This window comes from Hyposmocoma kahamanoa, unplaced genomic scaffold (genome assembly GCF_003589595.1).
Source record: "Hyposmocoma kahamanoa isolate Upper Pololo Valley unplaced genomic scaffold, ASM358959v1 202, whole genome shotgun sequence".
Lineage (NCBI taxonomy): Eukaryota > Metazoa > Arthropoda > Insecta > Lepidoptera > Cosmopterigidae > Hyposmocoma > Hyposmocoma kahamanoa.
This window is the reverse complement of record NW_020653726.1, coordinates 6,065,116-6,077,104: the sequence shown is the minus strand read 5'-3', so window position 1 is coordinate 6,077,104 and position 11,989 is coordinate 6,065,116. Positions and strand designations below refer to the sequence as shown.

At 35.8% G+C, this 11,989-nt stretch overlaps 1 protein-coding gene across 1 annotated transcript in view; it reads left to right on the top strand.

Annotated features, from left to right (window-relative positions):
- The window catches only part of LOC113227091 (pancreatic triacylglycerol lipase-like), a 13,389-nt gene extending 12,994 nt beyond the window's left edge, over window positions 1–395 (top strand). Inside the window, exon 6 of the mRNA XM_026459965.1 lies at window positions 329–395. Coding sequence (XP_026315750.1) covers window positions 329–395 — 67 coding nt within the window. The remainder of the gene's footprint in view (window positions 1–328) is intronic.
- Window positions 396–11,989: the final 11,594 nt, after the last annotated feature.

Sequence of the window (11,989 nt, the reverse complement as noted above, 5' to 3'; positions counted from 1 at the left end):
AGTAAGACTTTCAAACTATTATTCCTACCCTGTACAAACAGGGTAGTTGTAAGAAAATAGAGGATCTGACTCTCGTTTTAAAGTATTGTTTATTATCTAACTTATGGAGAAGAAATTTTCATTTGTTTTTGAACTCTATTACATTTCTCATATCCTTAAAATAAGCATTTGCAGCAATTTATGGGCGACGTATTTTGAAGCTTTTGAAATTAAATAAGCGTTTAACCCAACAACAAAATGCGACTGCGGTAGCGGGTACCCAAATAATACAGTTTAAATGTTGCTCTGTTTCATTATACGGATAATTTTATAAAAGTTATTTTTTCAGTGCCAAGGATATATACTTATTCACCACGAACTCTATGTCTCCGTATGCGAGAGGACGGATCAAATAAATCACTATATTTTATTGTTGAAGATGCAACGTAAACTGAATAAAAATTAACAATATAAACATGTTTCTTTATTGCAACTACATGTTACAATCAAATTTCACCAAAAACCTACACAGGTGGCGTTCTTCCTCTTCTCTTATTTTATAGTATTACCCTTTCTCTTACAGCTTCCTATCATCTTTACCAAATATGACGAAATTTGACTTAAAAATCGCGCTTTGTCTTTTGCCGGTTACTCTGTCTCGGTCTTTTGCCGGACTGACAAGAACACGAAGGAATTAATTGACGGAATTAGAGTACTACGGATCTACTTTAACACCTTCAGAAAAAACGCAATTAATCAACCTTTCTGTAATTAGCTGTTCTCCAGATGGTTCAATCATAATACATTTCCCCAAATTCAATAAATCGCTTGGCGTCAGTATGTGCTCCGAGTCTGTAGATATTTAAAACCGATTCCATTTCTTTGATAACAGTATAGAATTGATTATCAGTGAGAGTTTGCTTCTCTAAAGTTCTCTTTAAGCAGTTTTTTACTAAGCCAATTAATCTTTCTTAGAAACCTCCATGCCACGGGGCAAGTTCTGGAATGAATCTCCATTTAATCCCTTGTTCTATGCAATAATTTCCCGTTAAAACTTCGGCTGAAATTTTAAATTGAGATGCGTTATCGGATGTTATTAATACTGGCACACCTCAACTCGCAATAAATCTTCTTAGAGCCAAAAGGCATTCTTCCCCAGAAAGGTCTCTCACAATTTCCATGTGGATTGCCCTTACAGCCAGTCAGGTGAATAAGCAAACCCATCTTTTTTCCGTTTTCTCTTCACAGGTAATGAATGTAGGCCCAAAGTAATCTAATTCCGTGAAAATAAAAGCTTTACTATAGGTAGTTCTCTCTTCGGGTAGTGGCGCCATCTCTGGCAGTTTATAAGGACCACCTCCAGGTTTGATGCATTGGGGGCATTGTCTTGAGACCCTTTTTACTTGGCTTCTACCTTTACGAATCCAATACCTCTGCCTTGATTGATTCAAAGTATGTGTAGTGCCCATATGGTAATTTTTAGCATGTTCATCTCGTATAACTTCTTGTGTAAATTCACAATTGCCTGCTAGCAAGATTGGGTATTTCATATCGTACGTCCAGATTTACCCATACTTCCTTTAAAGAAAGAAAGAAAGAAACATTTATTCGGATATTACAAATAAAATATACAAATAATAACAATAATATTAATCTAAATTTAAATTAAAGAATAAACCACTAAAAAAAAACAAGCAATATATATATTACTAAGTACATAATTAATAGCCGAAAAGGCTAGCCAGCTCAGCTTAATGCTGGCAGAGTCACAGCGCTGATTTTCAGCTGGAGCCTGAGAAGAGGTTGATGGCTATGCCTATTTAACAAAAACTAAAAAGAATAACAAGGATTTTATCCGTAACCTAAACATTTAAAATTTCAATACGCAGCGTGCTCTTAAACAATATAAAATAACAAAATTAATAATAATAATAATAATAATAATATCCGAATCATAATAATACTAAAATAAATTGACAACTAGCTTTAGTGATTGATGCCCATTGACTTACAATTATATGGACGTCGGGTCCGCGCTAAAAAGTGTCCGCACTTGTAAGGCGCTAAAATCGTATACAGAGCGCGACACTCCGCTTTAGTCTTCATTTGTTCTACTGACAGCGCGATACTGCGATGACATTACAATTTAAATTTCGAATAAGTTGACTTGGTACATTTTTTTCGTGGTTTTTGTATTAGACCCATCGTCCATTTATTTGTAAGTCAATGTTGATGCCGTTCATTTGTCCTATTAGCGTAAACTTTTTAATTCTTTTGCGAAAGCCAGATAAAGAAGCCACATCGCGAATAGGAGGAGGCAAATCATTCCACATTTTTGCCGCGGCATACTTAAAGCTCCCTTGAAATGCTACAGTTCTGTGGCACTGGACAATTAGCCGACCAAGACGCAATTATAACGCACAAACGCACACACTCGAAAACTATATTTGCGAAGACTATATTAAACTTTTATATAGGTAATACGGTTTTTTATGTTTTATTATACCAAAGAGTAGAGTGACAAAATGTATATACCGACGTGAATTCATATTTAATAGTTTATTTTTATTTAAAAATGGCGATACATGACTTCTAGGAGGTATTGGGTAACAAAATCTTAGGCATGCATTTTGAACTCGCTGTATTAAGAGAGAACCATAACCTGTATCTGCATTGTTAAATTTAGATAAAATCAAGGATTCCACCAATTTCCACCGTAAATCCATGCTGATGTAATCTCGCATCTTATATAAAACTTTTAGGCGATAAAAACTGTTACGAGCAACTTCTACTATATGAGATTCAAAACGTAGCCCTGAGTCCATTATGAGACCTAGATTGCACGCTTCACGGACACCAGCTATTGCTTCTCCGTGAATAGTTAATTGAGGTTCTCTCGAAGCCATTCTCGAAACCTGTATCCTTGAGCCTAATACTATAAACTAGGACTTGTTAGGATTTAGTGTGAGTGAGTTACGTTTTGACCACTGACAAATCCTCTCTAGGTCTATATTTATCATTTCGACTGTTGAATCAATATCGTTTGGTTTGCAAGACAGATACAATTGTAGGTCATCTGCGTATAAGTGAAATTTGCAGTGCTTTATGCAGCCAATGATATCTGCAATGTAAAGAATGAAGAGCAAAGGTCCTAAGATCGAACCCTGTGGGACACCGCTTCGCATATGGGCAAAGGACGACGAAGACACAGAACCATCTCTCCCACCAAACTGTACATATTGAGAGCGATTATTCAGGTAGCTACCAAACCATTTCACTGAAGGCTCATCGAAACCATAATACACTAATTTGGATAATAGGAGAGAAATATTTATTGTATCAAATGCACGGGAAAAATCAAGAAGCACAAGTACAGTTCCTGCGTCTTGAGCCTCCTAAATGTTCCCAGTGACATCCATTCCAGCCGTAGAGGTGCTGTGTTTTTTTTCTAAAACCCGACTGAACCTGGGGAAGAATACTTTTCGATTCTAAAAAGTCTGTGAGCTACTGACATACGACCCTCTCCAACAACTTAGACATGCAAGGTAGTATACTAATTGGTCGAAGATCCTTAAAAGCAAGTGGATTTGTATTTTTGGGGAGAGGTTGTACGATGGCTGTTTTCCAAAGATCAGGGAACGTTGAAGAAAGTATCGAGGTGTTAATTATGGATGTTAAAGTTTTCAGGGTATATGGGAGCGTTAACAGTGACATGTCCAAGGAAATCATATCGACTCCCAGGGCATTAGATTTAAGACTGTTAATAATTCGCAAAATAGATGCAGAAGTAATAATTTTGAGAGTAAAGACAAAATTTCCAGCTCTATGAAGCGTAAAATATTCTAGTACTGAGACATCGGTATAGGATTCAGGCAAATTGAAAAAGTGTCTATTAATATCATCAGCCGAGCAGAGATGAGATGGAAGGTCGAATTCAAGTTTTGGTGGAAGTATATTTAACTTGAGATTTTCCCACAACGTCCTTTATATGTCTGTTAATATGTTGCCTAAAATATGCAACATATTAACAGACAGACATGTTTTTTCAAGATCACGGGAGGTATTCACTACATTTTTAAGATCTTTGTAATATCTTTTATGTGTCACATCTTTGGTTTTGTGATATCGTGTGTGAGCTTCATTTCTCAATCTCATCATTAGCTTTACATGCTCCGTGATCCATGGATATGAGTGATCATGGATCAAAACCGATTTGGTAGGAGAATGTAAATTAAAGAGTTTTATAATAAAGTCAGTTGTCGAAATTACCATGTCATTAACATTTTCTAAGCTTAAGATAATATGCCATGGAATGGCTCTGACGTCATTCTGAAAATAGTCCAAATTTATGTCTTTTAAACTACGTCGGGTCACACACCTTGGTACAGTCCTAAACTTTTTAAAATTAAATTCACACATGACCAAAGCATGATTTGAGAGTTTACTCCCTTTCACTTCGGCAGACACACTGCGATAGGGAGCATCAGTGCAAACAAGGTCTATCAAGGTTTCACTATGCTCGGTAAAATGGGTGGGTGTATCAACTATTTGTTTTAAATGAAACATATTTATAAAATCTAGTATTCTTCTCGAATTTACAGATGTAGCGTCTAATAAGTTAATGTTAAAATCTCCAAGGAGTATTAAATTATCGTAACAACAATGAACTAATAGAATCAGCAATTGCATTTAAAAATACATCAACGGTAAGCCAAGGAGGGCGGTACGCTGTAAGTACCTAAAAGAATTTTGATGCCATTTACATTAATTCTAAGCCACATTTATTCCACCTGTAGACAAACAGGATGGTCACAAGCGCGAGCATAAATTCCATTTTTAAGGTAAAAAGCGACTCTGCCGCCGCGGCCGGCGCGCACACGTGTGGAGCGCGGGGCGCTGCGCAGCGTGTACCCTGGTATACACGAAGCCCTTCCCACTTCGTTCGGACGTAACCCCGTTTCTTTAACAGCTAACACGTCAATGGAATGTTGCATGACTGCCACAATTAAATCACCATGATTCCTTCCGAGTGAGCCCGGGTTAAATAGACCAACTTTAAGATATTTATTTGAAACCATCATGACGATCTTCATGTAATAACAAAAGGTTATAGCATTTTTAGATTCACATTTGTATGGTAGTGACAGTTGTGCGCTTTCAATATCCAATCCATAGTTTTGACAAATCGGATTTTGCACGTGTTCGATCTATAGTAGCAATCCTCCAATTTTGACCGATTGTACTGTGTAATCGTGTAAAAATGGAAGTTATTTTTAAGTGATAGCGACTGTGAATTTGAACATTTGCTCAGTTATCGGAGATAATAGCGACAGCGACCAAGAGCAGCTTGTGTCCTCAAGAACGTTTAGGCGTATAAACTTCATGGTAAGTTTAACTGATGCTGAATTTACATTCAAATTTAGGCTGAACAAAACATCAGATGAATTTGTTTTAACTGAAATAATGCCGTTTATCAAAGTTAAATCAAAACGGTATTTTTATAATTTAGATTATTTATCACGTCGCGAATACGAACAAACATCAACAAAACATAAATTGACACTAACACTTCGCCGCCGCCGCGCGCCGTCCCTTTATTTTTTTCCATCCTATATGGCCGTCCCGCTCGTTTGACAATAAACGTTCCGTTCTGGACAATAGACGTTCCGTTCTGTTCCTCGAAACACGTTATTCTTGCCGTACTTACGGTTTCAATATTTTATACTTGAAAGTTTGCAATTAATTTATATTTTTGCCAAAATCACGTGTATCAATAAATTAATCTTAGAAACATAACCACCATTTTATTCACTAATTCATATAATGATCTTTTACTCCGATTGCGTGGAACTAAACGCTCTCTGACGTTTAGTATAGTAGTCTGAGTAAATATACGACCGATCCTTTTTTTTAAGGGCGCTAGAGCCGAGATAGACATATTGAAATACAGATTTGGCAGCGATCGATGGATCGAATAAAATCTGGACAGAAAACAATGTTAGATTCAGGATCAAAATATAGAAAGCGGCCGTAAGTCAGCACAAACCAAACTAGCGGTCGCATCCTGCTTGACTGGGGTGTTCGTATTGTCGCCTTTTGGTTTTTTATTTACACACTCCGGACATTTCCAGGTTTTTTTGTGGTGTATAGTCATAGTATTTAAGAAACGCTTTTCCGAGATATTTGCACATACAATATCGAAGTGTTTGGAACACAGTCAGCATCTCAAAAACAGACGACTTACAATTTTCTGCAAGCATCCCGAACAAGTGTAAAAAGAAGCAAGTGGCGCCATCTCTAATCCTTTCGCGGTACTTGAAGAAGCCCAGCAAATAATTATGCGATAAATTTGTTGTTACCCCGCTTGTCTTTGAACGCGCTAGATAGTTCAAGCGTTTGCTCCTAGACGTCACTATATCAAGAATCAATATAATAATTCGACACAGGTAGTATTTACATTTATTTTTGACAAATTGCAAATTCGAAACGAAGTAACTGTCAATATTTAACACCACTGGTTATTCGTGGTTTATTCCTTTTAAAGTGATTGTATTAGGTACATTTGTTAATTATTGCATTATATTTCAATTGTGAACAATGTTTTATAACAACAACAATGATTTTATTGTCTTTTAGTGGATAATATGTATACGAAAAACAAGTTCACTTTAACATTTGGTATCTTGTTTAAATGTTTATGCCACTTGTAAGTCAATGTGCCACGCACATAACACTCACACGCCTTGATAGTAACTAAGACTACTATATAGTAATTAGTTTTAGTCGGAGTATGAACAAATACTAATTATTTTATTTTGGAGCCGATACTACTGAGGCTAATGCGCCATCTACCTTCCTTACTTTTACATTTAAAATTCCTTTATCATCCAGAAATAAGTTGAGATTCCATTTGAAACTAGTCATATCCCCTGCAATTTAAGTATCTCTCTTATAACTTCTTCTCTTCTAGTCTCAGTCTCGTCTATGATGACTCTTTGGTTAACTTGTCTTTCATTTACTTTCATCATCATTTCTTATTTTTTCCAGTTCACTTTCTAATTCTTCTTCATTTCTTGTATTTTCTGGTTCGATCAGACCCTCCCCAACCGCAAGAACTTGAGTACTCTTCGGATGGTCTTGGAGATGAGTATTTGTAGGGTCCCATAAGGTATCCAAGTAATTCCATTCGTGGAACATGAAGATTCTCCATATCCTTTAAAGGAGTCAATCTGGATTTTGACATTACCAATGATATGGTTATTTGATGGGATCATATGCTCGTAGGTACAGCACTGCGGCATATGCGTACTTTGCAGCATCTGTAAAGCAGTGTATCTCAATAATTTTAGATTCCCTGCAACCATCCATCCAGGTAACGTGGGAATTTATATTCATGTAGTTCTGTCAATGCGTGTTGTAGATCCTCCCACTGTTTTCTTTTTTCTGCATCTAAGACTGTATTTGCATTCCCAATGAGAAGGTCGATTTGTTCCCCTAGTGATCCATCATCAACCATGTCATATTTTGTGTCATTAGGGTTCATAGCAAGATAATCTTTGGGGCATGCCACTTTGTTGGTTATATGAGGTATTATATTTGCTTGTATGAGGTGTATTTGTCCTCTATGTATAGTGATTTTTATATTTACCACTAGGCTATTGATAGTTCTAGGTTTATTTGACCCAAATGTATAGATTAAGAGGCGATTATTGTCTTTTATTGGTAGATGAAGTTCCTTGGCTAAAGATGATGTGATATATGTTCTTTGACTGCCTGTATCTAACAAAATACGATCATAACAAGAGCAATTCCCATTTTCTATTAGTGCAACAGCTGTTTGTAATATCCCGAGGCTCATTACCTTAATTTGGAATATCTTAGTGGCAGAACTATGTTTCGGATTTAGACAAAGAGATCTATGATGATCTTCGTGCCCACAAAGGACGCATTTCTTCCTTAACTTACATTCTCTAGCACGGTGCCCCCTTTGTAGGCATACGTAACAGCGATCTATCAATTTTCTCTTTCTGTTGGCAACGGAAGCTACAATGTTTCATTCATCATTGAAGTGTGCACCTTCACAGAATAACATGATTTGCGGTATCTTTTCCCATAATTTTTCTTGTCCGAGTCAAATTTTCTCTTCATAGTCTTGTTTACCGTACCCTGGTTTCTATTTAAATGTTTATTGTTCTGCCTATCAATGTATTTATTGCTTGTGTACTGTCTGATAGACTTCTTGAGTCGTTGACTTTGTCCACTCTGAGTGAACATTGCTTCAGTCGAGAACTTTGGTAGTGAAAACTCAGTACAACCGGGTTACTACACTCTTTCGCTGTGATTATATGTTCCAGGTGCTTCCTGATCATTGACGCAGATTCATCTGAGGTCATTCGCATTTTCAGTTCTATTATTATGTCTCTTGGCAACTTTTCCATAATTATACTTCTTAAGTGTGATCCATCAGTGTTTTCCCCTAAAGCCGTCAATACTCTCAAATGTCTTTCTATCTCATTCAACAATCGTCTTTACAATGTGAGAAAACGAACTCAATATTAGTTTTTAGAACATATCCCAGCACCTCCACCATGTCCTGAACTCCAAACACGAAATGTAAAGCCTAAGGTCTTTATTATCTGATATTTAAGTGAGTACACAACCTACATTCTTTTGTTTTACCTTACAATGTTCCCAATATGAACATTCTACAAATTCGAAGATCTGCTTCGGTTGTTAGTGTGTTCTCCATCTGTCCTTTTTCTACTTCTTACCGTCTGGTCTTTTCCACATCCCGGTCAACTGCTTCCTTTGTAATTCGTGTTAGAGACATGAGGCAACTTCGCCCCTAACTTACTCGCATTCAGGGATCATTAGAGGCACCCCGTGCCCTCCCATAAACATCAATCTAATTCAGGGATCATCAGAGGTACTCAGACCCTCCCTCAGCAACCTAACCGAACCTGGTCCGACCACCATCCATCCCTGTCACTTCTCCCACTTTCCCAACTCTCTCTCATCTTCCATTTCCCACAATCACTGAAACTACAATCATTTTTCTCGCAATCCAACCACACCTTTTTCTTTTCTCGTCTCAAACGTCAAAATCCCTCATCTCTCTTTTCCGGATTGGATACAAGGGAATTGGCCTACTTGTCTTTAGTATTAATTTATAAGTTCTTTCTCTTTCTATTCTTCGCGATTCGCGACACATATAGTAAATATAAGATTGTAAAAATCAATAACATCAACTAAACATTTTTGTGAAAAAACGTATAAAATTCTTGCTTTCCAAAGAAAATACGGCTTCGATAGCAGTTTTTTCCGACTTCGGTGGAAACTTTTCTGAAATCGGTGGCATAAAATCCATCGAATCTAAGACCGCGGGATTCAGAAAATATATATTTTATTGATATTACTCTTAAACGATAATACTTGTAAGACCAATAAATTGTTATTATATTTTAGACGTTACAACATTTATATTATAAAAAATATTACATACAACCATAAAATTTAGTTTTTGAAATATCATATTATATCGAATTCATAAATCAATCTGGACCAAATCCACCGAGTTACGTATTTACACAAAAAAGTCCTGAAATCGGCAACAAATCATTCGCCTGTTCTTTCTTCAGACTATAGTACTGTCATCTAATTTATTATACATGAACTAAAGTCTAATATTGACATACGGTTTCAATTTTGAGAAAAATCACACCGGTGTTGGATTCTGCATTCGGGACACGCCACGGTTGTCAGGTTTTAGGCATTTCGGATTTTTTTTGGCATTGGATCCGAAAGGTTTATTGGGAAGATTTTGTGCTCTCCAGTTAGCTTTTGACCTATATTACACACTTTTTTGTAGAATTTTGTTTTGATAAATAAGTGGAGTTTGGTGCATGGACACAGAAAATTGCGGCTTTGGAGAAATGCCCTTATCCTGTGTCCCTGTACTGACGTCGCGGTTATTTTATTGGAAAAATCGAAAATTTAAAATTAAAGTGTTATGCTTTCCGCTCTTTTTCCTGTCCTATCATTTTGTGTTTACCAACTAAACTGAACTTTGCATATATTTAGAGTTTAAAATATTTCCAACCCGGGTTCAATTGCAATAAAAGTTTGTCCCCAATTGGCATTTGGAACATTGAATTCAAATTCAAATATTTTATTTTGGATTATTCACCTTCATTGGTTAATAAAACAAAGAAGAACTTACACACTGTTAGTAATTATATCTTATATAAATATGTACTAACTAGGTTTAGTGTACTCATGAAGTTGGTTCACTGTTCAAGGAATAAACCCTGGTCCCCTGCCATCAATGATACTTATGATGCCGGTACCGTTGCCACGCCCTTTGAACCGAATATGTTACGGTATTTTGTCGGTAAAAAAATTGTACAGATATTTATGTAAAATTTTTATTTTGCAAAATGATAGTACTTATCAGCAGGTTTTTTCATCATCATCAGCTTACTGGCATCCACTGCTGAGCATAAGCATTCCCTAAAGTACCACAAATCTCCTGGTCTTATGTCGCCTGCATCTTTTGATTGTATACACATTATAGTCTCTTTAAAGTGTAAGCAGAGCATAGGGGTCCGAGAGAGCGTCGTAAATAATTCCAATGAAGTGTATTAGTAAGTATTTAATATTTTGTTTTCTGTCTTCAGATAATTTTCAAATGAAAACCAGATTTTCAGGGACTAAAGTGGAATATAATTAATAGGGGTTTATTGCCTTTCTATATTTAGTAGTAAAAAAAAGCTTCAGAAAATAACATTTATATATTTTCAACATATCGATTACTTTCAGACTCAATTGCGTAAAGGTCAAAATGCCGAAAAAGAGTTATATATTTATACAGTTTAATTCAATTTTTTTAGCTCCATTGTACTATTTGTATGCATACTTAAATTAATATGTTGGTAGGTTTCTCTAAAATTTGCACTTTACTAAATCTCGACAGCGTGAATATCAAAACCTAAATTAAGAAAGAAAAGTTAGAGGCGTACGAGCAAGGCATTGTGTAAGTGTCAATAGATCACATATCGTACTTTATTTCCACAAATGTTTTAGAGCTTTTTTTGAGTCACGGGTAGCTCTTTTTAATTATTACTTAAAGAATATGACGTATTTAATCATTTAGTTGATTAATGCTTAACGAGCGTATGACATTCGTTTGACAAGCGTTTCGCTTACACATTTACATGGCGAACGGCTATGGAGCGGAATTCTTTGCCCGTAGACTTGTTCCCTGAACGGTATAACTTGGACCTTTTCAAGGTGACTAAGCATTATTTACGTATACATACTCCATCGTCGACTTCATCGTCACTTTCGATCAAGTGAGATGGAAGTGAAATGCCCACTTATTTTTTAATAAAAAAAATGAAAAACATCATAAGTGTCTAGGGATCAAGGTAGTTACACAGTCTCACTCCTATAGGGATGGCATGGTCATCATAAATGCACCTGCACCCAAAACTGCATAGTTGCATGTCTATAGTAGATTAGGCGCTTAGCAGTAAGAATATTGAATTAAAATAAATCAGTCTTCTAGCGACCATACAACGAATTGTTCGTTTTTTATTTTATGATTAGTTTTTAGAAAGTCGTTTTCCCTCAGTCGTGATTTGACTAGGTATTCATTTTTAATATTTGTTTACCCTATTGAAATTAAATAAAAATATAAATTGATCGATTTATGTATCTTATTAATTTATATTTTAAGTTATTAAACTGTCCAAAAAACCATTGGTGTTAAAATAAATTTATTTAAAAACCCTCATTTTCGGTAGTTGCCAAATACGTGCTTGATTGTTAGACACTTTTGATGAGTGTATTAGCCGCAATTTTGAAATAGCAAATTTAAACAGTACGTAATAAGTCGTAATGTTTAAGATTCTAATTAGATATTAGTAAAGTATTATTCAACATACATGTACAGAGGCATTGCATATCGAATTTCGTTTATTATAACGTAATCAATCAGGACTTTACTGTT